At 42.4% G+C, this 26697-nt stretch overlaps 1 protein-coding gene and 1 long non-coding RNA gene across 4 annotated transcripts in view; one reads left to right on the top strand and one right to left on the bottom strand.

The window, feature by feature from the left end:
- Positions 1-17381, top strand: part of LCOR (ligand dependent nuclear receptor corepressor) — a 59246-nt gene extending 41865 nt beyond the window's left edge. For all 3 annotated transcript variants that reach the window (XM_083844025.1, XM_083844026.1, XM_083844027.1), the window contains 3 exons: positions 1956-2243; positions 5107-5200; positions 7879-17381. In XM_083844025.1, coding sequence (XP_083700151.1) covers positions 1956-2243; positions 5107-5200; positions 7879-8848 — 1352 coding nt within the window. In that variant the 3' untranslated portion in view covers positions 8849-17381. The remainder of the gene's footprint in view (positions 1-1955; positions 2244-5106; positions 5201-7878) is intronic.
- LOC310902485 lies at positions 11144-26585 on the bottom strand. The gene is made up of 2 exons (XR_014586740.1): positions 26088-26585; positions 11144-23284 (listed from the first exon to the last, which is right to left on the bottom strand). It is a non-coding gene; the product is annotated as an uncharacterized lncRNA (long non-coding RNA).
- Positions 26586-26697: the final 112 nt, after the last annotated feature.

The raw sequence follows: 26697 nt of genomic DNA, 5'->3' as shown, positions 1-26697 counted from the left end.
TCTTTGAAGTTGCAGATTAGAAAGATGCATGGGTATAGGCATGCACAATATTTTCTCCCTGAATTTGGAAATATGTTTAGCTGTAAGCATTATTGAATTGTACAGGTGAATGTGGGTGCACGGTAAAGGCACGATTCTTCGGAAAACTAAGTTATGTAGAGCATTCATGCTGCAACATGTAGACATTACAAGCACGTGTCAAATAGTTGGCATCAGTGCGATCAGAACAGTGGTTTGTGCCCTTCTAGGCTTTCTTAGAGCCTTTCATGTGTCCTTCAGCAGGACGTGTTGAGGGCTTAGAAAACGGAAGAAATGTCACACTTGCTGGAAAAAGTTTCCATGCCTCTTCCCTGTTACAGCTTGTCCTTATGGATCGCTTGGGAAGAAGGTGAGAACATAAACACCTAAATTTAAGCTTGGCTCATCTCTTGATGATTTATTAAAACTTTTGGTGCGTCATGTGCTTAGCAACAATAAAAACAAATATCCTATAAGCTTCACAATAAAATGATTAAATATTTGCATAAACAGCCAAGAAATTTATAGCTACTGTACCCTCTAAGATACCATTCCTATAAGATAAGATTAAGATCTTAGTTACGATGCATAGATTTAGAAAGCTGAACCTAACAGGAAGGAATTCAGGCTTGATAGGTGTTCAAAGCTCAGTATGATTTTTTTCATCAAGAAACAGAGTAGCTGCTTGCTGCTGCTCCCTGGTTTGTGAGCAGCTCCACACTCAAACCTTCACGTCAGTCAGCCTTTACAGATACTTTGAAGCTGGTTGTTGGATTGATGCATTTTTGTCACAAATGGTGGCAAAAGGCAAATTAACACTAATATCCAACAGGCGATTTTGTAAATGTTTCTAATAGCTCAATCTTGATAAATTACCTTTCAACCTGGACAATCTTTTTCAAAAAACAAACACACTTTTCTGTTGTTCCTTTTTGAGTGTGGATTTTAGATTTACTTGGTCATCTTCTGCACAATTTTCTCTGAATGCTTTTCCAGAAGTAGAAAATCAAACCTTTTGAGCCATTTCTGGAACTTAAAAATGAAAGAAAAAAAGGAAAAAAACCAACAACAGGAAAAAAAAAAAAAACACACCCTGATTTGGCCAGAAGAAAACATCAGTGCTTGGGAGGAAATTGTAAGACAGAATCTGTGATGTAGGAGCTGTGGATTTACTTTGACATCATAAATTGCTACTGCTCTAAAACAGTAATTTACTTGAATATGTTTGTGTTGCCCATATTTCCAGATAGTTTTGTATTTATATGCTATTTCATGGGAAAAAAAAAAGGGTGGGGGTAGATTTCTACCTGTTCATTTCTCATTTCTTACCAGTATTTTTAGCAGGTCTTCTAGAAATAGAATTAGTTTTAATTTGACACCTCTTGCTTTTTGTGTCTGGGGAAAATTCTTTGAGTAATATCTGATGCATTTTAGTGTAGTAGTAGGTAGAATGAGATGGAAGACGCTTGATCTACATGTGAATGATTTTGAAGGATCAGAAATATAGGGCTTTATTTCCCAGTGATTTCATAGGGGACTGCTGCAACTCTATTCTTCCCCCTTTCCTTTTCTGTAGTTGCAGGTAAGTTATTTAATTCTTCCTCTGAATAACCTGTTTGATTTTTTTTGCGATGAACTTCATTACTTGGTAGTTCTTTTCATGGGCCTAGCTCTTTTCCATTTTCACACCTTTTAAAGGTCTGGTCAGATATACTTGAAAACAAAAGATGAGATTTTTATATATCTCATAGGAAACTGTTATTTTGGGAAGGTTGTACCAGAATTAGCACTGCTTCTTGTTCAGGTATTCTAAGACTTAAATACATATTCTACAGAAACTAATTTATCCTTGACTTTTATTTAATAAACAATGACTTAATATAAAATCTGTTTTACTTAAAGTGCTTCCTTAAAAAAACAATCTCTAATGTTTGCAGACAGTCCTAGGGTCTCTGACCCCAATATTCCCCTAGTGGCCCGTGAGATCATGCAGCGAATGATCCGACAGTTTGCTGCTGAATATACCTCAAAAAATAGCTCTACTCAGGACTCCAGCCAGCCCAATAGCACAAAGAACCAAAGCCTGCTGAAAGCATCTCTGGTCGCCTCCTCTCCCACGGCTGCAACTGCTCAGAACCCTGTGCTCAGCAAACTTCTCATGGCTGACCAAGACTCACCTCTGGACCTTACTGTCAGAAAGTCTCAGTCAGAACCTAGTGAACAAGGTAGGACTCTTATCAGTGTCTTGCATCCTATGGCAATCCATGAATGGCATTCTTGTTGCACAAACAAACGAGTAGAAATTTGCAATTTTACATAAAATGTGAAGCAGAAAAGTGATAGATGTATTACGATGAAATAATGACCAGCTGGGTGTGGCTGGGAGAGAAGATAATTCTTGAAAGGATGTAGGTTGATAGACGTGATTTTTCTGAAGAAGGGTAAAGGGGCTGGCCCTACTCTAACCTCTGGGGACAAGTGTGCTGTTGCTGCTGGGAGCTATGAGGAACAGTCTGTCAAAATAGGCTGTACACTTGCTGGTAAGACAAGACCGTGTGGTCCTGAAAACTGTCTCCTTTCTGAAGATCAGTACAGAATCTGACTGAAGGACTGATGGCATTTATTTTCTTTGTGGTCGTAACGTGAAAGCAGTATCTTTTAAAATTTTGTGACAAATTGCTTTGTGAAAGCTGCAAAAATGATACTGCAAACTGTCCAAAACTTCCTGATTTGTACATTTGGAAAAAGTCTTTTTTTCTACCTTAAAAATAGACTTGTTCAGCAAAGCACAGATTGAATAACTTGTAACAGTGTTGCAGGGCTTGTTTTAGAGTGAAAACATTGCTTCCATCAAAAAATGTTTTTAACAAGCAAATTCTGTGAGTGATTATAGTATGCAAATGTTTTTTTCTGCAAATGTGGAATAGAAGTTGTCATAAGTGTGTCTTACTGATGGCATTGGAATTAGCCTCGTTACCCTTCTTTAGAAATGTGTTAATAAATGTCTGAAACCATGCTACTAAATATGAGGTAGGCTACCTATCCTCAAGTTGAAAAGAGGCCTTAAAACAAAACAAAACCCTGTAGCTAGCTAGTATGTAGTCGTAAATATCCCTTTATCCTTTGTTGTTGAACTGAAGTTTATGAAGTCTTTTGTAAGGAGGTCAATTTCTGGTGTCTAACAATATTGCGATGGGACATCTGGACACTTATTACACTTATAATTGCAAGTTGTCGCCACACGTCAGTTACCAAATTGCAGTGCAAGGTTATATGGCACTTTTAAAAGGGAGGACCTCTGCGTTTAGCTGAAAGGCTTTTATTTCTAGTTAATGTTATAATAAATGTAATTAACGAGTGTCTTTTTTGCATGCATGTTTATAAATGTTAAACTGTTCCAATTTTGAAGCTTTTCCCTGAAAGAGTAAAGGAGAGAATTAGTTCTGCTTCTGGTGTTTTGTTTTGTTTTAATTGGAGGGTTGTGTGGAGAAGAAGAAAGCATATACATGAACTGTTCTTTAGAGACGAGAAAGCTCCAAGATAATTTATAACATTCATTATACTTGTTATGGAATTAGAACATGTGCATATTAACTTTTTACAGTGATCTGTTTGCTGATGTAATTATTTTTTTCCCAATTTACATTTAATGCAATTGGGAAGGGGGTTTGCCAGGCTTGCTAATGAGAGGTTTAAGAGGCTGTCGTGGAAGACCACTGGTGGTGCTTTTTGGTATGTTTCTACTCTCGAGGACTGAGGGGAGGAAGCTAGTTTGTCAGCCTCTCCCTGGGGCGTGAGGCTGGTCCTGCGTGCCCTCCAGGACTTCCAGGTCGTGACGACCCTCCCAATGGAGGGAGCGTGGATGAAGCACCTCCAGCAGCCGGCTGTTCAGTCCATCCTTTTGAAAAGGAGGTGCCGCTTGAGCCGGTCACTGTATCCCGTGCTGGGTGTCGGTGTTCGGAGGGAAGGCTCAACTCTGCTCGCTTAGGGTTGGGTTACGGCGCGCTGCCCAGCGCAGCGGGTGGTACAGCTTCCCGTCACCTAGGTCTGTTTCACTGTTTATCGTCTTGGTTTTTCTCCATATGTCAAATGAGAACTCGAGGCAATCTGAAAGCCAGCTTAGGTTGTTCTCGTGTTTGGTGGTACTTTCTGGAATTAGAGTGAGCAAGCAGCTGTGAAGCAGCTCTAGATTACCTCACTGGCAGGTTTCATTTCTCTCTGCCTCGTAAATTTCTTCTTTCAAAGTTTCCAGGAATTTCAGATGGCTGAGCTGCTTCTAAGACAATATTGTCCTTATTAAAATGACCAGAATTTTATGTCTCAGTGCAATGGCAACAAGGCTTTGCTAGCAAAAAAAGGACTCCCTTTTCTGTTGCCTAGAAATGAGAGGTTTACATAAGGGCTCAGAGGAGCAGGGTGAGCACGAGGAAGTGCCATCAGTGTGTCCAGGGGAGGATGGAAGAAGCAGTCGAGCAGGAAAAGCCGTTTGGTATATGGAAGAGGAGGGAGTAAAATGACAGGATAGAGAGGAAAGGCAGCAGCCCTGCCAGTAGGGATCCATCGGAGACATGGAAAAAAGGATGAAGCTAGCTGCCAGGTGAGGAGGAATCCAGCATCTGTGTGTGTGGGTTCGCTCAAAAGTGAGTTTCCAATATGAAATTCTCACATTAATTTTCCTACATAGATCTGTATTAAAATATATATGTAAAATTTAGTGTTGCATTATTTATATGTTAAATACAAATTTAAAGCCCCCAAAATATAAGGAGTTTGAAGGGTCGTTTGTTTTGGTGCTGCTGAGGGTTAGTTATGTTTAGCCTGCTTTGTGTCCTGAACTGTCATTTGTAGGTAGTCATTTGTTCTCTGGCTCTTGTAAGCAGATGCTAAATTTTGTTCTGACTTCTGGGGACAATGCCGAAGTCACTTGTAAGCCAAACTACGAACAAATCCAAATCTTGACTTGTGTAAAAACAAAATTAAAATGTTGTGTGCTAAATATGACTTTAGCCCAAAGGAGTGGTTCTGTCAAGGGACAGCGAGGCTGATTCTGTTTCTTCAAACACTGAAGTGATTCTTTCACCTCTACAGACGGCGTGCTTGATTTATCCACTAAGAAGAGTCCTTGTGCCGGCAGCACCTCTCTGAGTCATTCTCCAGGGTGCTCCAGTACTCCAGGAAATGGGTAAGGGAAAGCAACTTACTATGATCTCCTAAAACTTTTTTTTAAACTAAAAATGTGTTTATCTCATGTTAATTTTAACTTACTTTTGGTGTTAACCCTTTGGAGTAACGTGTCTTCCAGCTTGTACCTTTGGTAAATACCTTCATCCCACCTGCCAAATAAGAATTGTTGCAAACTGAGACAGGTTTATTGCAGTAAAGAACTCTAATATCTGTTACTTTGGCCAGTTTAATGCTTAGCCACAGATCTTTCAATTAGCTGCTGCTTGGATTCAGTGGAAATCCAAGCTCAGTTAAAAGTCTGAAGAGTCTTTGTGATATAATTTACGTTTCATTTCACTTAGGGGAAAGTTAACTAATAAGTTTATTTTATGGGTAGCAATGATTTGGAAGATGAACTAGGATGAATTCGATTTAAATCACTGCATGTTCTTTGTTAATATTTCCTAGCATGAACCACAGCTTTAAAAAAAAAAAAGGGAGGGGGTTGCGGGGGAGCAGGCAAGGAGGGAAGTCTAGAAGTTCAGAAAATTCTAGGTATGACTTTATGATTGCATTTTAGCACTGAATTAGTTTTTTTAAACAAAATATAAAATACATGGTGTACTACTCTTAATTAGTTCAAGGTGTGAAAGAATGCTATCAATAGTCAGTTTTAGGTTTCATATTTATAATGGTCACAGTTTGCATACATTTAGAAACCCTTTACTCTTAGTTAGGAATGAGATAAATGTACTGGAGAGGTTGACTGGGAATAAAAAGGATTTTGGGTGTTGACAGGAGAACTTTATCTTGAAGCTACTGTGAACATTTCTATTAGTGAAGTACAGAAACAGTATGTGGTGTAAACTACCATTTAATTGCTGGGTTTAGCTTAACAACAGCATATGAAAAACGTGAATTTTTAAACTAACACCCCACCGTCAATCCCATGTAATGCTAACAACTGGTTTAACTGTTGCATTTATTTGGAAAAATACTACTCTCTGATTTCCCCCCTTTCAAGATTTCGTTTCTCATTTAATATATTTATTAATAAAATACTTCAGTCCTTGTTTAGCAGTTAGTCTTAATACTTTTTACACCGTTCTTTAGTGCAAACTGTGCCCACCACTCCTTCTTTCAATTCAGAAAAGTTTTCTATTTCTGGCTCTTACTAATGAAGACGGCAGAAGCCACCAGGGCTGCAAATTTTGTTCCCTTGCTTGTGCCTCAAGTGAGGGCTGAAGTCCCACACGTAGGGATGTCAGGGCCAGCATCTGGCTCTGTCCTGATCAGTTCTGTGGGTCAGGAGAGGATGCTGAACACTGGCACCTGTATTCACTTGTACAGGTGTGTGCTAAATGAAGGTTTAGTCTGTTCTGCAAAAAGGGAATCAGGTGTGACCTCCTGTTGTAGCTAGCTGCCCATATCACCTTTCTTCAGGCACAGAAACACCGGTGTGCATTCTCATGTGACATATGCTGTAGAAGGGACAGAGTATACACCGAGTTCTGTGGGACAGCAGACTATTCATTTCTCTGGATTTTGTTCTGAATCCAGTTTGACTCTTGTTACTCCAGCTGTGACCTATCGCATCCTGGAGAGAAGCTAGCAGCATATATGTTAAGTGCTGTGTATGTTACGTGCCAGGTCCTTCCAGTGGATATGTCTGCTCTAAAGGCTCTTTTTTTCCTGATCTAAATGTGACTTTAAAAATGATGTAGCTTTTCAGTAGTATTTACTCTATCCTTAAATAACGCTGGTTTATTTAGAGGGCTTCACACCAGTCTCCCAGAGCATTGAAACTGAATTGCTCCCCAGTCTCTTTGTTAGTCTGTCTGTCGAACATGGGAGGGTTTGGAGGTGGAATTTGCAACCAGTTGCTGGCCAGTGTGACTTAGTTACTACAGAGGGGCTAAGCAAGCAAAATGTTAAAATACAGGTGTTTGTCTGCAGTAGTAGTACGTTGTGTCATAGAAAGAACACTTGTGACAAGGAAAACAGTAAAAAAATAAAATAAAATACATACTGTTTTTTTCTGCTACTAACCCTTGGTCTGGACTAAAGTTCATAGCTTTTGTATTTGAGTTTTTTTCCTAGCCATGCTATGCTGTGTGTCAAATGAGAATCAGGGACATGTATATATGCACTTAGTTGTTAAGAGAGCAATTTGGTAAGTCTAGTGTTTTTCTTTGTGATCTGCAGTATCCCAGCTTTCACACTTGGTGCTTAACGAAAGTCAAGCAAATCAGTCATTTGCATGTTGAATGTTGCATTTTTGGCTTACTCTTTTATTACTGTACTTGTTTAGTGGTAACGTCACACCAGTAACACAGTTGTGTGTAGATCTATGGCGATTGACTACTACTTTGTAATTAAGGTGCTATTTTCAGACGCTTGCGCGAAGTCTTTTCTCCTCCGAGAATTTGTGAACCCAACCAGAGACCAGCCAACAGGTTTCGTTTTTCTTTGCCCAAAAAGCTTCTCTTTTTTTGTGAACAAGTTTTAAAACTGACTGATGCTGAGACTTAATAAACAAAAAAATTTTTTTAAAAATTTAAAAAATTTAGAGAAAAATAAATAACACAAAAAGTGATGTTACCCAAGCAAGGCCTTCTAATAAAGGAGTGGCCCCCTCACCCATCCCTCCCTACCTGTGCAAGTCCTGCTCACATCAGTTTCCTTCCATCCAATTAGGCGACCTGGGAGACCCAGCCAGCACCATCCAGAGGGACTACAGAGTGGTGATGGGGTACCTCCAAGAAGCTTGCAGGATGGAACCAGGGAAGGTTATGGCCACTCTACATCTCTTAAAGTACCGCTGGCTCGATCACTCCAGATTAGTGAAGAACTGCTGAGCAGAAACCAGTTTTCTACGGCTGCCAGCCATGGGCCGTCTGGACTACAGAATCATGGACAGCACTTAATATTATCCAGGGAGGCTTCTTGGGCAAAACCACACTACGAATTCAATTTCAGCCGCATGAAATTCAGGGGAAATGGTGCACTCAGCAACATCAGTGACCTTCCTTTTCTTACAGAAAACTCTGCCTTTCAAAAAATGGCACTTCAAACTAAACAGGATGGGAAAAAGGACGTGAGCCATTCGTCTCCTGTGGATTTAAAGATACCACAAGTTCGAGGCATGGACCTTTCTTGGGAGTCCCGCACTGGTGACCAGTACAGCTATAGCTCTTTGGTAATGGGTTCACAAACGGAGAGCGCGCTTAGCAAAAAGTTAAGGGCTATCCTTCCAAAACAAAACAGGAGAAGTTTGCTGGATGCTGGACCAGATTCCTGGGGCTCAGATGCTGAGCAGTCTACCTCTGGACAGCCATATCCCACCTCAGATCAAGAGGGAGATCCTGGCTCCAAGCAACCTAGGAAGAAAAGAGGGAGATACAGACAGTACAACAGCGAGATACTGGAGGAAGCAATCTCTGTGGTTATGAGCGGGAAAATGAGTGTTTCCAAAGCTCAGAGTATTTATGGGATCCCCCACAGTACACTGGAGTACAAAGTTAAAGAGAGGCTGGGCACTTTGAAAAACCCTCCAAAGAAAAAAATGAAATTAATGAGGTCGGAGGGGCAGGATGTTTCAGTAAAGATTGAATTAGATCCCCAGGGAGAAGCAGCACAAAGTGCGAATGAATTGAAAGATGAGTAGGGATGTTGTAGAGTGCCAATTACTTTGCAAACTGGGTGAGCACTACTGCATAGTTCAACCACCATTGAGCACACCTGATTCTCCTATTGACTGCAATGTTCTTTCCTTTGCAGTCTAGCGTAGACTTGTGGACACAGGTGAAAGGTGTGCTCTGAATGTCACATTTGTAAATTTTTTTCTTGCCTGGTATGGTGCAGTTTCCCTCCTTCACCTGCCCACTACCTTGCTCTCTTCTTTTTTTTCCCCTCCCTTTTTTTTCTTTGCCTTTTGCATGTTTCTCTGTAATAGAGAGTTGAGTTACCTCATAAAGAATGCAGATCTGTGGAAGTGGACATCTTGCCTGTAGAGCTTGCCTGAACTCCTGTTGTTGGATTTTTTTCTTATCTGCCGTTAGAGAAATAAGTCCACTTTGTTAAACTGATAGTCTCTCAAAACCAGGCTTTTTTGACTGAGAAAATCAGACTGTCGTTCTACAAAAGGTTTCAGAAATCTTTTTTTCCCCCTCCTTTTCTTTGATCCAGTTGATGGAAGGATTTAAGCTAAATCAAGTTACTTAGGAATGGTACCTCTCTCGAACTAGGAGATTTGTTTATTTGGTGGATAATCAATTGGGTCTAATTAGGCTCTCCGCTATTTTATTTCTAAATTAAACATACCATTTGCTGTCTGCTTAGTGCTCACCCGGAGGGGAGGGGAGGGAAAACTTACATACACTACCTTCAGAATATGTCAGTTAATTATTTGTAACACTACCTTTGCTGTAATTTTGTTTGATATTTTTGAAGGGTGATATTTGACTCACCTGCTTGAGGATGTAGCCTTATCTCACGGAAGACAAGCTTCTCATGGTCAGGAGCAGTCAGGGTACACTAAATGATGTATTAGGGTATGCCTCATTATAACAGAACTATGGTTCTTTGTGACCTTTATGCTTTTTACAGACTTGATTCTGAGTTTACTAAACTATGTGGTTCCAACAACTAGTTTAAATGACTCTAATCTGGGGACGGGGGGGATATGTGTAACAAACTACTGTGATCTTGCGCAAAAAAAAAAAAGCCCACAAAACAGTGATCTCAAACGTTACAACCTCAGTAGTCTGCCCAAATATCCACGTTAGTGAAGGAGCTTGTTAATGTTCAGGGAAGAAGTAAAACACTGGTAGCCTGGATCTAACTCAGGCTCTGCATCATATCTATCTGTAATACAGTCAGGGTCGAACACTCGATGAAAGGGTGTTTCCTTTTTAAATATTACAGTTGCCAGTAGCAGGAAATAATCTAAGTCCTGCTTTTTTTTGTGTTGTTTTTATTTAACCTATTTTGATAGTGGTTTAGCACATGCTAGAATAAGCATTTAAACACCGTAAAAGCACTCCGTAAACCACAAACCTTTTTTTCTTTTTTTCGAAATATTAATGATATCTGTATCATTATATGGAGATCCAGGATAAGTTTTGTACAGAACTTTTATCTTTGATACTTTCAGCGGGAGTGGTCAGTAACTAGGTGGAGCTTACTGGACTTACCACAGTACGACCAAATCGCAATTGCTGGTTCTTCAGGTAGAAACAATTTGGTCTTAATTTGTGCAAAAGGTAGCTAGAATTACTGCTTTTTTCCTAGTTGCACAACCAAAAGAAGCATTGGAGTTTTTGTGTGAGAGCATTCAGTGATGTCAGTGACTGAAAGTGGTTTCTACAAGTTCACGGGAGGATGGCCTTAGCTAGTCCTAGGGATGCTGAATGAATTCTGGAACAATTGATGCTACTCCCCCTCCCCAGCAACTTCATATTTTCAAAGGTTAGGCACACCATTGCTGTCGTTTTAAATATGCACTGCTCATTCTTGAAACGGACCGGGCATTTGGCCCCAGGTATACTTTTTTTTGTTTACTTAATATGCTTTAGTACTCAAAATCCTGGTTCCTCGTAGCTCTCTAGTTGTCGTTGCGGCATTTGAAGCAGTTTAAGCTCAGTAGCAGTACATAAACTCTGCAATATGTTCCAGTTTAGCTGGTAATTGCAATAAAGGTGCAGTTAAACGCGTGGTTTCATCTGCTGTTGGAGGTTATGGTAGAAAGTTTGCTGCAAGTTTAACACAAAAAAAAGAGTTAACACAGTTTTACTGTTCAGAGAGGTTTAACCTTTTGCAGTTGTCTTTATTTAAGCAACATGAGTTGAGTTTTATAAAAACTTGTCACTGTAGTGTACGTGGAGTGCTCATTTTACTAACCTAAATATTTTGTATGTGTATGTTTAAGTGGGTGACAATCGTGCAGCAGAAGAATGGTGTGCCTACCCTTTAATGCTGCAGTTTTAAAAGAGAATTTGTCTTGTCATTTCAGACTGTAGGCTAAGAATTGTAAATAGATAGTGAGAAGTTGAGTACTCTTTATTTGCTTTGGTTAGAAAGTGGATTTAAAAAAATAACCAACAAACCAAACGCGTAACTTTCTCAGTTTAAATGTCCTGAGACCTGAAGATTGTAATACTCACGTCTGCAAAGCTTTTAAACACAACACTTGATCTGTGATAACTTATTATTCAGGTAACCTTTCTTTTTCGAGAAGCTTTTGAACAACCATATTTCCTCCAAAGGTCTCTGTTTAAAAAGAAAAAAAAGAAAAAAGTGTAGATTATTTTTTAAGCACTAATTGCATTACGTTGGTAACTGCAATATAAAATAGCCATTATTGTTTTGTGAAGCATGGTTGAGATTAGTTAGTGGTCCCTTTTAAAAATTTCATGAGCCTCTCAAAAAAATAAAAACAAATTTAAAAAAAAAAAAGCTGCTGAATATTCAAAAGATATATATTTTACCTTATTGTAGGTTTTGTAAATTTAGTCTGTAATATTCAGGTGCACCTTTTAATGTTAACTTTTTGTTTCAAAGTCCCATCTAATGTATTTTCTCTGAGGTGATTCATCACGTAAGGCTAGTATCACTCGAAGTGCTGCAGTGATCACTAATATTTTGTTTCAGTTCTCACTACATATTTTTTACAGGCGCTTTCAGTGTAGCTAACTAGTAGTATTTGGGATCATTTTAAATATATGATTGGAATTAATGTTTGTCCATTAGCATGCTTAATTTTCTGCTGACCAGCAGTTTGCATGGCCAAAATCCCTGGTTGACCATATTTTGGTGTGGGAAGGTGTGGTTCACTGCTGTCTTTGTAACAAAAGCCTTGTTTCTCATGTTATTTCTGGTAAGTGGATGCTTATGTTACTTGGATCACTTGGACAGGAGATAAGGTTTAAAATCTTTCTTCTGCTGCTCTTCTGAGATGGCATTAACGCGTAACGTAGACAAACCGCAACCCTGTAAAAATGGAGACGTCGTTAGGAGGAGGCCTTTCGGGTATTTTTCGTCACTAGTTTTCTCTTATTCCCGAGAACGTCCATCCGATGTAGTTATTGGACTTAACAGTATTGTTGTGTACTACGTTGATGTAGCTGAAAAAGCCTGACAGCAAGAAACTGTGAATAATATTTGTGGCAGTCTCTGAAAACTAGTTTTTCAGTCCAAGTATCATGAAGGAGAATCCCTCTCCCCTACCCCCATCCTAGAAAAGTAATTTTATATTTTGTGTGTATAAAGTTTTAAGAATCAAGTTTCATATTGTACTGAAGTTTAGGTGTCGCTTGGTAAATCTTTGCTGCAGCATATAATTGAAGATGAGTAAGGCTTAGTGTGGTAGGGGTCCTGGTGTGGAGTTAATTATCGTACAGTTCTGGTGAGAAAGCCCAACATGTATGAAATGTGTCCTTTTTTATTATTATTTGGACTTGTAAGATGTAAAAGTGCTTTTTTAGAACTCTGACCTATTACAAACTATTACCTCACTTTCAGCCAGCTGGATCCTCATTCCACAGTGTTGTAGGCATTATCGTGGCCGTAATGCTTGAGTACAGCTATCGAGTTGAACGTTTCCAGTTAGGTATTGTAGGGACACGTATCTGGACTCACTTCTGTCAGAAGACTGGTTTTTCGCAGTCATTTGCTAACCTTTCTTGAAGGCTCAAGACAGTTTCCTTTAGAATTTCTCATTCCTTCCTGTTAAGTAGAAGTTGCTGCCCAAGCGATACAGGTATGCCTTTTGCTTTCTTCTTGTTGCAGAACTAATTCGATGCTCGCGTTACCAACCCTGTTGCTAGACCTGAAGTTGAACCCTGAATTTTCACTGAAATCGGAAAACAAATTTTGTTAACAAATGCAGGTGTACAGATAAGGTAGTGCCTCTAGTAAGGGAACACCTTCAGCTTCTGTGTTCTTAAACAATCCCTATACCACCTTCCTTGTGGAGCTTTCCAGTGCTCACAATATTCCTAAACATGAAAGGCAACTGCAGATGTGCTTAGAGCGGTTAGGAACAGACAAGGAACAGTCTGTGCTTTTACTAGTGGCAGGCCAACATTAGTCTAAATATTTCTTTCATGAGGACCCAAGGGTACACTGCCTTCCCCCAGAAATTCGCAGGAACTGGCGATATGATTCAGGGGCTTTAGGGTTGAGTAAGCTTTGTATAGGTTGGAACAACGTCTTAGTTCTGATTGAATTGCTTTTTATATCATCTGCAACGATTGTTATACAGGCAAAACCGGAGTTATCGTGCTTCTTTTCAGTTTACTTTGGATCAATGCTCTTAAGATGTCCTTGAGTCTTAGGAGAAGAACACGGTGTCCAAGGAGTGAAGGGAACACTGTGCCGTTCCCTTGTTTCTCAAAAACAGTGTGGCAACATCTTGTAATGTAAAGAGCTCTTTCTTTCAGTGAAGACAAAATTTTAACTCTTCAGTGTGAGAATGCATTCACCTATTGCAGTCCAAACGCTTATGAAGGCATATTTATTAACCTGTACTGAAAGCTTTGTCACAATATTTTAAATATCTCAAATTCTCTGCCAAATGTTAGAGGTAGGATTGAAGGGTTGCTTCTCCCTTTTAGGGGCATCAGAAACTTCTGGGTTTTCCCCACAAATATTTCAAAAACTAAGTGTGACTTCAGTCTAGGTCAATATTGCTTTTTCTTGGCGCCAGTAGATAATGCTGACTGATACCGGTTTTAGAAGCTATACCTAAATTGTTTTGAGACTAGTCTTGGTACTGTTGAGGTTAATACTTGATCTTGAATTATTTTGAAAACTCAGTGATTAGAACCTTCAGAAACATGAAAATCTGCACTGCTAGTTCTGTTAGATGTAGCAAATATAATCACTATGGTTATGAATTTCTAAATATCCAGTTTATAAGCATGATGTACTGTGATGATCACTAAACAGAGAGAGACTGTAGACTCAGAATGATCCATAGATGCACTCCACATAGACCAGGAAAAAACTGTAAGTAGTTACAGCATTCCAGTGTCCATCTCTCTCCTGTTCTTGGTTTGACTGGGGCCAAGTCTCTATAACAGTATTACAGCAGCAGATTTGGACTTCACGTCCTGTTAAATTATGCCTATATTCAGGTATTGTCATGAAAACCTTCATATTAGAGAGTTCTTCTTAATCCTCACAAAAATCTCTTACCAGAATTGCAAAATCTGTTTTCCTGGGCTACGTACTAGGAGGCTGGATTTTTTTCAGCCTGTCCCAGGGTATTTCATTCAATTTCATTCACCTTCTTAAAAACAAACATCCCCCCCTTTCTGCCCTATGCTTGTCTCTACTTAATTGGTAAGTATAGCTTCGAAGTACTCAAGATGCGAATTCTAAGTGTTGGAGCAGGGATTAGGACACAGACTTCATTCTGACTGGAGCAGGAAATGTTAATGCCAGAAAGTAATTTCTCTAGTTATTACCTAATATTCAGTCTTAATGTTTTTTCCTACTCAGAAGTAATGAAGACACCACTACAGCTACTAATACAGTTTATCAACTACTTGGTGCTACATTTCTCAAATATTTTTGCAGATAATATTTTTTATGCCTGCATGAAAGCATGTAAACTTTACCGTCACTATAAAAAGCACTTGTCTGACCTATTCTAAAGTACCAGAAAAGGGATAAATAACTGCAGCACTTTTTCTGTTACAACGCCAGAGTCTTAATTAAATCTGGTCTTCAGGTTATGAGGTATTTTAAACGTACAATCTAGGATCGTTAACAGCTTTTCAGGTCAGATTACAAGTTCTCTTGGGATACTAATCTGTCTTTTAAAGAGCAGTATGACAAAATATTCTGAAGTTCAGGCAGGGGATGTATACATGCCTGATATTTTTAACTGATCATTTCAGTAGGCCATTTCAGGGCTTGACATTTGGAATCTGGGATGATGGGTAGGGAAAGGGAAGTTTCCCAAACTGAAAAATCATTTTGGACCATTGTTTAATGTTCAGTTTGTAAAATATATCACAAGAAAAATGGGTAGGGATTCTTTCTCCCTTATGCCTTCAGGGAATGAGTAGTATTTAGAATCTCTGGCTGAAATTCAAGCCTTTTTACCATGTAAATTTTTAATATAAACTCATTGACATGCTTTTTACATCTGAGGACTGAAAATGGATCTTAATGTTTAAGTTGTGGAATGGTATATTTCTTAAATGAAGGGGGAACATTTAAAAAAAATAGATTAGAATACCAGCATTAGTGAGCTTAAGGGATTTTAGTATGTAATAGCAAAGTATAGCAAAGTATTTGGTTAAAAAAAAATTAATCTTGAATTGCTAGTCTGTAACTAGGTGCATTCTAATTTAGCAGGTGAATATTCTTTACTTATCGATATATGATGGGCTTTTTGCAAATAGAAACCTTTATCTGAGTCCCACGTGTTGCTTGTACTGATGGGATGTACGCTTACAGCAGCTTACTGCTGCTTTAAAATGTATAAAATATGTTTTGAGTGTTTGCTCATAACTCTTTCTAACCTCCACTTGTTAAATTGTCAGACATTGGTATTTTATCAGTCCGCAATGTAAGTTTAAACTAATGTTCTTAGGAATCCAACTTGTACACACACTGTTTAAAAACCCTCAGGGACAGTTTACACACTATCCTCACTCAATTCAGGTACTTGTACTCTCTTCTTAAACCTAGCAGTGACTTGTATTTTGTTTTGCTTTTCTTTTGACGTGCTGATAGCACATCCTTGATGAATGTCAACTTAAAACTCAGTTCAGGTATCCAGGTATAACTCAGCCAAACGGATTTTAAAGCTGCATATTTACTCTCCAGCACACAGTGCCTCAGACACTTATAGTGGCATTCTGTATATTCAGTTATTACTACTGAGCAGATCGCGTGGGGGTTCCTGGTATGTATTGTAAGAAATTCCTATGTATATTATATAATATGTATTATATTATATACATATATAGTATATATGTTATCTTAAACTTATATATTTTAAAATGCCACTACTAGCCAGCGCAGCTAAAAAAGAAATACATTCCCAGCTGCTTCTGTAACCGGCAGAGGCAGCTTCTTAACGTGGCTCTTGCTTCTCTCTCACCATAACTACTTCTAACCTCAAGCACGGGTCCTTGGCTGTCTGACCTCTACACTCTAGTTATGCAATGTCCTTAGAGAATTCTGTGCACTGGCCACTGTGATGGAAACCAATGGGCCGGGAGTGCTTTGAGTTTATTAGTAATTGTTCTGCCAAAGTTGGTGTTTGTATGACAAGCGTGTAAACCTGTCAGATAATCAGCAGAGGTCCGAGTTGGTAACGGTGCACGTAATCACTTCCACGTAATTGGTAGGACCAGGCCCTCAGCAGGTGTCTCCTCTCTGATGCTGAGCGCTAATTCCGAACGTGTTGGCACTTAACATCTGTAGTGATGGGCCTCCGTGCTGCGCTCGCAGGGAGGTGAAACTTCAAAATAAAATCTGCTGTTCTGCTCTCGCAGGAATCTGTTGGCAGTCGCAAGTCAGCAACACCTCTGCTTTATTATTTGACACTTTACATCTAAAAAGTCTTCTCTTTCTATTTATGTAACCCATAGTCTTTGAAGAGTATGGAAAATGGCATTTCTCTCTGACCTCTAGAAGTTCAAGTGTCATGGGAAAAAAACAGGAACCCCCCCCTTTACTCTTATGGACCTCATTTCAATATACTGTTTACAGTTTGACGGAATTGTATAATTTAATATTTCTCTTGTACTGTAGTTTATATTTATTTACAGATTTTTTTGTACTGTGTGATTTGAATTTTTTGTTCCTTGCTATGATCAATGTTTTATGTAGTAGAGCACTTATGATCACAAATTAAGGTTTTTGGTTTGATTGCACTACATTAATTTTTTTAATGCAGTTCTGATTTTTTGACTGGACTAAATAAGCTGTGTCTTAATGTATGTGATAAGTACTTTTAAATTTTTATTTCATGTGGTCCATTTATTTTTTTGCATTGTATGTCAAAGCGCTAATTCTCTTGTTGTGCATGTGTAAGATTTAATGGCTCCATTGTATTATTTGACCATGTCATTTTGGAAACACATTCCCAGCTGTAACGTTGTGTATGGTAGTTTTCACTGGATGCTAGACTTTTCAAAACCACTATTCTTCTAATAAATTTTGTTGTGAAAAACTTGAAGGGGTTCCCATTCTGTTGTTTCTAGTGTGCTTCCTAAATGCTTGCACTAGTAAATCGGAGGTTTTGAAATGCAAATTACTGCGAATAAAGAACCAGGGGAGGAAGCGAAAATAGCAGGTGAAACAAATTCTGGCTGGAGGATCAAGCTTTGGGGTCGGTGCGCTCCGTTCGTGCCTCGTTCGTGATTAGGATTGGCGATAAAGCTGCTTGAGCAGCTGGGCAGGGAACGCATGCGAAAGCTGAAATGTCGCCTCGCAGCAGCCTGCTCTCGTGAACTCCCCTACTCTAATTTGCTCTTCCCTACTGGCCACCTTAATTTCTCTCATGGTAAATAATTTATTTGGTGAAGAGTAAACAGCGTCTCAGGAGGGGAGGGGGGGGGCGGGAAAGTAGCCTTGTTCATTGAGCACTTAGTAATGAGCCAAGGTAGAAACCCTGGGAATAAAAGCCTAGCCGGGAACCCTTACCGTTGCCTTGTACAGCTCGATTTGGCTCGCTCGCCGTCTCCCAAATAACCCTGTTCCGCAGGGAGCAGCGCCTTGCTTACCGGAGGAGCTTGGACCAAGCTCACGGTATCTGCCTAGCTGCTTGCTTGCACGGCAGCGCTCTCCTTGGCTGCAGCCCCAGCTCCCCCTGCACGCGGGGGCACGGCCCCGGCTCCTGGTTATCGGGGAAGGCTCCAGCCCCGCTGTCCCGCACGGGTCCCGGGGCACGCTGAGCGGTGCCACCACGCTCCAGCTGCTGCCTGCTGCAGCCCCCCTTCCCTTTCTCCCCACCGTACTTGGTGTTGGGTTGAACTACTTTTAACGTGATGCATTATTGATACCTAAATGCTGAATGCTAAAAAGTAGGTTACAGGAAGTGTTGTGTAATGGAAGCCACGTGGGTTTGGGCATTTCTGCTAACCTTCAGGTTCAGTCCTAGGATCGTTGTGAGAGCAGCACGTAGGAGTCTCCTGGCTTTAGGAACATTCACGTAGTGCTGCAGCCTGTCTGCTCCAGGCTTCTCTTTCCTGAGACGTGTTTTCCTCAGCTTGTGCTGTTGAAATGTAGGTGGGGTTTGCATTTACTAACATCATTTCCAATTCCATTTTTTTTGGTAAAGATACATGATTATTACACTACAGACTAACTATTGTACTCCTTGTATGCTAATCCTGGTATTAAAAAGTGAAATGCTAAGGTAGCCTCGTGCTGCCACTGGCTTAGCTTTACTTGGCAAATATCATCTAAATAAAAACTTGGTATGATTAGAGGCTACATCTTACACTAGTTTGGGAATAGTAAGTCTTTGTGTAAATAACTTGAAAGCTTTGTGCCGTAAACTAGCATTTATCGTATCTTTTCTGTATGTCTGAATACATCTGTCAAATCTTTGAAAATAGCCTCTGAAAGTGATGAACCATATTCCCATCTGCCATTCTTTGGTGTGTATTACACATTGCAAGCTCTTCCCAGAACGTTTTTAATCGACACTTTTAGTCCTGTGACTATCAGAAATACTAAGGTTTTTTTTGTTGTTGTTGTTTGCCTGGAGGACTCGCTGATGGTCTCACACTTAAGATGAAGTTGTTCAGCTTAAAGGAACAAAGTCTCAAATTAATTTTGAAGTTTTCTCTAACACAGATACGTATAATGATGGGAAGGCACAGGATGCTGCAGAAAGAAGCACCTATGCTGTATGCTAGAAGTAGAAAAGAAGCATAATTAGCTCTGCTATGGCAGCTCAGAAAGTCTGCTAATTTCCCTCAGCTTGGTTTGGTTCAGGATGGGTTTCGAGCTGCTCCATTTTGCTCTTGGGAGAGGCATCCACCTCTTCTGAACCTGCCGGAGCCTTCTGAAATAAGAGACTCTTCAGATTCAGGTCGCTTTCTGCCATCCAACTGTGCCAGCATATGGGAAGTGAGTGGTTCTGCTGATTTCCTCGTTGTGAAGCTGTGCTCCTGGGATGGAAAGAGCAGAAGGCTTCAGGTCACTACCCATGGGCACCGGGATTAATCCTAGCTGGTGAGGCCCCTGCCTCTAAGGACCCCAAACTCTCGCAGAGTCACAGGATAGCCCGAGGTGGAAGGGAACCACAAGGCTCACTGAGTCCAACCCCCTCTCAACGTGGGTTGTGTGAGTGAAGCTGCTTTAATAAAGGAAATTGCCGAGTATCACAACTTCACCTCCTCGGGCAAACAGAATAGAGTCCTCAGTCTGTGCTCAGAGAGCTGCAGTGTGAGGTTTCCTTCGGTTTCTGTAGTGAGACTGATCATGCTGAGCTGTTTAATGTCCCCGGGGCACGACAAAAGTGGGCCTGGGGGGGAGGGAGGATTTAAATCCTCATTCAGCAAGACATTTCAGCAAGTCGCTGATTTCTTAATCAACCGGTTGCAAACTGCTGCACGCCCTTTGGCACGAGCCCAGAAATGGGTATTTTCTAAACTGGGGCTTTTAACGAGGGGTGAGCAGCAGTTTTGGGGACCTGCTTAGGAATGTGATTCACGCATGGGAGAACGTCACCGTAAAAACTTCCTGATGCTGTCACTGCTGGTATAAAAGGATAACTGAAGGTATAGCGACAGACAAAGTAATTCCAAAAGGCAGAGCTTGTCATGTTAGAGGCAAATCTGGGAATATATGGTTTGAAACAATGAAGATAGCAAAGGGATTAAAATAAAAGACCATCTTTTTAATATAGTTATTCTCAAGACACTTGAAAAGATGTTAACGCTGCTGGAAGGATCTCAGATAATACCGTATGTGGGAGCGCTGCTGTGCCCCTGCTCTGCTTCCCTTGATGCAGCCTCTGTGATTTAAGATCCAACACATCCTCAGTTGTCTAGTGGGAAATGCAGAAGAAATCTGAATGACTTCACAACCGTGAATTAATTCATAAGTTTCTTCTCACCCAACTCCCCCCCCCCCAAAAAAAAAAACAGACAAGATAACCTTTGAAAGCTGACTTCAAATATCACGAGGAGGGAGCACACAACAATTGCATCTCGTTTTTACAGGTCACTTTTGAAGTAGCAATATTTACAGGTGGCGTTCAAAAAGAGACTTTTCTAAGATCTCTTGTTTCTTCGCCTGCAGCTGTCCCGCGTGCTGCTGAGTGCGCATTACAAAAAAGACAGGTTTCTGTGCGAGGTGGCTACGGCTCAAATCTCCAGGAATCGTTTAAAAGCTCAGCTAAAATTAGGAACGCTTACGGTACGTTTCAGAGCACAGATGTATAAGCACGGCTGACTAAAAGTGCAAGGTCGCTTGTGCCAACACACAGCTGTAGGTCCCACGGGACCAGCTGGAGTCCCAGGCCGTATCCTGCCGGAGCAGCATGGCGAAGGACATGATGGAGGTGGCAGCGGCTGCCTGCACGAGCCTGTTGCCAATCTGGCACCATGCTCCTGGCCCGTGCCAGGGCTCCAGCATTATCGCTGCTGCCGCTGCTGCTACTGCCGCTGCCGCCGCTGCTGCCTCCGGGCTGGCCAGATCAAAGCTGTGCTTGCATCGCTTGTCCTTGCCATGCTGCTCCCCCAGGTGCAGGTTAGGCAGCCCCGTGCTGAAAATAAGAGCGGTTTGCCTCTATGGGGTTATCAGCAAACTGTCTGTAAAGAGCTGTAATGCTAAACGGGCAGTTTTGTGAAACCCGCCGCGGTTTGTTTTTTTGGCTGGCGTGCCCCCAGATCCCGTCATCACGTGTCCCAAATCCCTCCTGCCCAGCTCACAAAGCGAGGGGCTCGCCCAACTTGTTTTGGAATGGCATTCTTGACTTTGAAAGGGGCTTTTGTGATTTCCTTTCTTAATACCAAACCTTTGGCTGTGCTTTTCTTGTCACTGAGCTTTAGATGAAGGCTTTGACACCAATTGTTAAAAGTTATTCTGACTGCGCGGGGGGAAAAATATCGAGGCTAGGAGAAGCCGAACAGCTTCCCCACGATGAGCGCATGCATGGAGTGGCTTCCACGCGTACCGCTGGTGTGTGCCAGGAGCTGTGACCCGAGCCTGGTGCTTGCTGGCAAATGCCGTACCCCCAGGCGAGGCTGTGCTGCTGGTGGCCTCGTCCGTGGCTGTGCAGGAAAGCTGGCACCACGCGATGCTGCTCGTGCTGTTGGCAGAGGTGACCCCATGTCCGCCACATCCCCTCACCTGGCGGTGGGACCCTCGCAGAGGGCATGGTTTAATCCCTTTTTTGACTTGCTTGGCATACTGGTGAGTCTTTCTGCATTTGTAAGTGTTTTTTTTTTTTTTTTCTCGAGTTAAACACATCTCATAGGTAACAGCATGCGGCGAGCAGGACTCAGATTGGTGTTTCCATCACGCTCCCCTTTTAGGTGAAGGTGGTGGTGTGTTTTTCTGTTTTTCTGTTCCGGTGTTGTGCTGTGGTCAAGTGTGGTATTTCTGTGAGATGCCTTTCAGGACTTTAAAGCAAGTGGCCGTGTTTGAGGTGTTAGCAGTGGTTTTAAACAAATTACTTGACTTTAAAGGAGACGCTAGAAAAAGACCCTGTAGGATTCTGGTTTCTCATAAGAACCTGTCATAACAAACGTACTCTGTTTTTACATCAGTGCAAGTTTTCTTTTCATTTCTCACCATCAAACATAAGCCTGAGAACTGAAAGCCAAGCTGGCTTGCTGTGTAATCGGGGTTGTTCACCAACAGCAAAGGTCTCGGCCACGGTGACAGCCACGTGCCCTCACTGCTAGCTAGAGCTTTACGAGGCTGTGATTCAGTACTGATGCCAAAAAAGCAGTATATTTTTGCTCCTGTTTCAGGACCTGTGCTGGCTTCTCTCTAACAGACACCCACAAGTGTGTAGCCTACTTGGCTGCTCGTTAGTTCTAGCCTTCGTTCCTATACCCGTTGAAATCCTTATATTGGTGCCTTTACTTTTGTTTGAGTGTAGAGTGGATTACATATTGCAGAAAAAAAAAAAGGCAAAAATAGCACAACCCTGGATTTAAAATTAATATGCCTTGCAGCGCCTTTAATGATTTAATTCCTAAATCAGGAATAATAATTGGTGCTAAAGCTGCACATCTGTGTAACCTAGCATGAAGCGACAAAAGCGGTGGCTCCAGCTTGGTGCTGGCAAAGAGCAGATCAATGAGGTGTGGGTTTTGGCTGTTTCGTCCATTTTCTTATAGCTGCCTAGTGAAAAAAAAAATGACATTCCCTGTGAGATTGATAGGGATAGTGAGGCCTCAGCAGGACCATCAGAGGGTCCAGTACTGAACCTCTGTGGGTCAAAACTCCCCAGGGAGCGTGCGGTTTGGGTGCTGAAGTTGCTGCCTGAGTGCCCAGGTCTCCGCGAGGAGGGTTTTGCAGCGGTGGTTTTGCTGTGTTTTCTGGTGACGGTCTTATTCTGTATTTTCCTGGTCACTTACGGTGAAGCCGTAGTAAAAACGCCGACATCCTGTTAGCATTATGGTCTCCACCATCATTACCGCCGTGTGGTTAAGTGTGAGTTCATCTCTCCGAGCTTTCAGGGCTCGTGTAGTGCACTTACTGTTAATACGATAAAAAAAACGCCTACGGTAGAAGGGATCTGCGAGTGCTTGACGGGCAGCGTGTGCTAATGGGTCAGCATCACTTCAGCTCACCGCGTGAAGGTTAGGGAATTATTTGCCTGCTGGTGGGAGCCGCGGCACCGGCGAGGCGCAGAAGTCACAGGGAGGCGAGCGGCGAAGGCACCTCGGGGGTTTTGGCTTTCCGCGGGTCTCACTCCGTCCTCGGTCTCGCCGTGCGTGAGGAGTGATGAGCCGCCTCGGGTTTTTCCAGAGGCTCTGTTCCTTTGCAGGCATAAGTTGTTGATAGATGGATTTTTCCTTTTATATTTTTTTTCTTTCTCTTTATGGCAAACAAGCAATTGATGGTTTTCATCCCGGGCACGGAGAAACAAGCAGTACCTATCATTATGCTGCAGGGAGGAAAATTGCAGAGATAAAGTACGTTTTAACTGTGGCATCCAATTACAAAGGGTAAACTGCCAAAATCGAGGGGGCTTTAAATGTGATAAATAACCCTGAAGAAAGCTTGGTACATTTGCAGTGATAGCACATTGCATGCTAAACAAGGTGCACTTCCCTGCCTCAGTTTGCCCTGTAGCTGGATAAATCTCAGCTACATGGGGGAAACGGGACCCTTTTTGTCCAACCACTAGCCATGGTTGGTGATTTTAGTCTTCCTCTAGTGTTGGGAAGTGTGAAGACATAAATGAAGGAGAAAAATAACTGTGGGCCAGGATACCGAGGTGAACTTTTAGGAGAACAGAGTCTGAAGAAGGGGAATAAGGGAGAGGAATTGCAATAGTGGGTAGTAGCAAGGGTTAAAAAAAAAAGGAGATAATGTGAGGGATGTGCAGAGTTTGAAGGGAAGGCTGGAAGGCTGGAGCTGCAGGGGAAGGGGGGCACATTAGCGCAGAGGAAACCTCTCCCCACTGGAACGCGGCAGAGACATTTCCTGCCGCATGTTTTGGTTTCTTAATAGTTATCTGACTATAAAATTAACCTACATCGTTTAACGGGAGCTGAATGGCAGCTAAATTAACCCACTTTCAAAATAGAACTTGCCGAGCCCATCAGCTCTGTGACAGCCTCGTCCCCCGGGCGTCCCGGGGGTGAAATCCGCTTTCTGTGCCTTAACCTATTTCCCAAGCAGCAATCCAAAGTGTTGCATCAGCCCCGGCGCTGGCTGCTCGGGCCGGCGGTTGGCGGATCATACGTATCACAGCGCTCCTTCCCCTTTCGCTAGGCATTTTTTGCGCAACACGGTGGGTGCAGCACCGGCACGGGGGGAGCGCTGCTGCCAGGAGTCGTGACACTGGTTCTGGTAACAGCGCGGCCTTGATTACCCGAGGCCCAATTATCTGCGTCTCCAGGTTATCTGAAATGGGGTCATATCCCCCAACGTCTGTTAATTGCACCCAAGGCACCCTCTGCTCTCCAGCTGCATCCCACCAGCCCTTCCCAAGCTCTGGCGGTGCCGAGCACTTTTAGCTCCAGCAGCTCTACCTGGCTGCTGCATTTGCTTTTTCACATCCACACTAGGGGACAGAAAAAGGGTATCCTGGGTATTTGCAGCCTTAAAGACCCTTGAAGGTTTCTAGAAGCAGACAGTGGCTGTGCATAGGGGTGTGTGCCTGCCAGGGCTGACATTGGTGATGTCTGCGGAGAGGGCAGCAGCTGTATTTGGGGTTTCTGTTTGCTTGCTGCCACTCCGCAGGCGCAGCCGAACCCCCAGTACAGGTGCAGTGCAGTAGGGTGAGATGGAATTTGTCCCAGGGCAGCATATCCTGCTTACAAGCCTTAATTTGCAATGGGCAAAAGCAGGGAAGAGGCCATACACCTTCCTAATACCAGCTTCAGAGCCAGCGTGTATTCAGGAGCCATACCTGTGATTCATTCTTCCCTGCCTTAACTGGGTGCTTCCTTCTTTAAAGCATGTGCAAAGCTGTGGAAAACCTTGTGGGAACTCTTTCTGCCCGGCACGCTTTTGTTATCTGTCTCCTGGTGCTGTCTTCTTTTGGCGTGCCTAGCTCAGGGAGGATGCTGCGAGTACCGCCTCGGAGAGAAACACTCATGGTAATTTTTTTTTTCCTTAAAGGGAAGATCCCAGATGTCCTTGGTAATTAGAAAAATGAGCAAGGACAATTCTGGAAAGTCTTTTAAAGCTAGTATGTAGAATAATGTTTCCAACGTGATAAATTTCCCTTGGTTTTAAAGCAATAGTTGAATGGTAAGGTTTTTAATTAGTCATTAAATATTGTATTAGGAGTATCACCAGTGATGATGAACTGGTGCAGAATACGGTTGGATTAGTTACTTGGGAAAGCTGGGAGTGGAGGAAGCAATGACAGGAAAATAAAGACTTATTTGAGGTTGTTTTTTAATGTAAAATGAACTTTGTTTTGTTTGATTTTTATTTGGCTGCAGGTGGGGAGAAGGTTATTTTAAATGTTTAAATGCTTAAAAAAAAAAAGACACTACTCTGAAGGGTTAAAAGTCTGAATCTGTAATGGAGGTCTGTTGTTTATCCAGTCAGTTGGCTTATTGTACAACCTGGATACACTGACGAATACGTGCAGCTGACAAAAACCCAACCAAACAAAAACCATCTATAACTTCTTACTTCCTGCTTTTCAGCTGAAACGCAAGCTTTATAAATCCCCAAGCACGTCACCAAGGACAGCGTAAATTCAGGGGCCTTGAAAACTCAGCAGCGATATTTCCATAGTTATTTTGGCTGTGCTTTGCACAACTTAAGCTTTTAATTTAGAGAAGAAAAATGCTTTTCTCTTCGCTAGCTGTTGTGTTGAGCCTTGGCTCTTCCCGTGCTGCTTTTCTATTTTTTTTCCAGTGCAGCAAGAATTACTGTAGCACCCACAGAGGTGTGAAGGGACTCATTCATCTGTGTGGGGAGTGTTAGGTGCCAGGCATATTTCTGCTGATGGAAATACCGTCATTTAAACCGGTGCATCCAGTGTCAGCCTTTAACTGGGGCTTTGCGGGGCGAGCTCCAGCAAACCCCGCTGCAGCAGCGTAACGTGCTGCGCCCTGCCCCTGCGAGGGGCGGCTGCATCGCAGAGCGGTGCCAGCAGAAGACAACACGTCCCCTCCCTCCACCTTTCAAGGCACGAGGCCTTGGTGCGGCTCAGAGTGGCGATGGCTTTGAGCAAGATGCCGTGACGGAGCAGGGGAGATGCAGCGTGGGTTGCCACTTACCGCCTTGCCTTGGGATGCTGATCTGGGGCAGCCCCCTGGCAGTAGCTGGCCCGGTGTCGCTGCTCAAGGACGCAGTGCCATCCTCAGTGCCTTTCCCTGCCGGTGCTGGTGCTCCTGCCAGGGCTGCAGGGCTCAGCGGTGAGCGAGCTGCTCTCAAGGGACTGCTCCTCCTCAGCAATCCCTCCCAACAGCCTTCCCACCGCAGGGGATGGAGCTCCCACCAAGGCAGTAAAACATGCTGTCTCGGGCATGGGGTCACACCCCAGGGCCATTTTCAGTGCTTGGAGTTCAGCTGATGGTGAGCATTGCTCACAAGTTCGGCTTCCTCCGCAGTCACCCGCATCTCTCAGATCCCACATTTCCAGGCCCTGCTGGTTCGGGGTGGTGCGAGGCTCGGCCGGCTGGTGCTGCGTCGGCTGCGTGACGGCAGGAGAGGGAGGGGAGAGGTCACCCCAGTAAAAACACTAAATTGGATTTTATAAGTTTATAGCTACGTTTTGTTTCTTTTACAGAACTATAATCCTGGTGCTTAGAGTGGTCTGAAAGGAACAGAAACACTTAGCCTTGAACTTTTGTTCTGCTGCTGCTTCTTGTGCCTCTGAGGTACAAA

This window comes from Anser anser (genome assembly GCF_964211835.1).
Source record: "Anser anser genome assembly, chromosome: 7".
Taxonomy (NCBI): domain Eukaryota; kingdom Metazoa; phylum Chordata; class Aves; order Anseriformes; family Anatidae; genus Anser; species Anser anser.
Note: the sequence above shows the minus strand (reverse complement) of the source record. Positions and strands in the feature narration are given on the sequence as shown.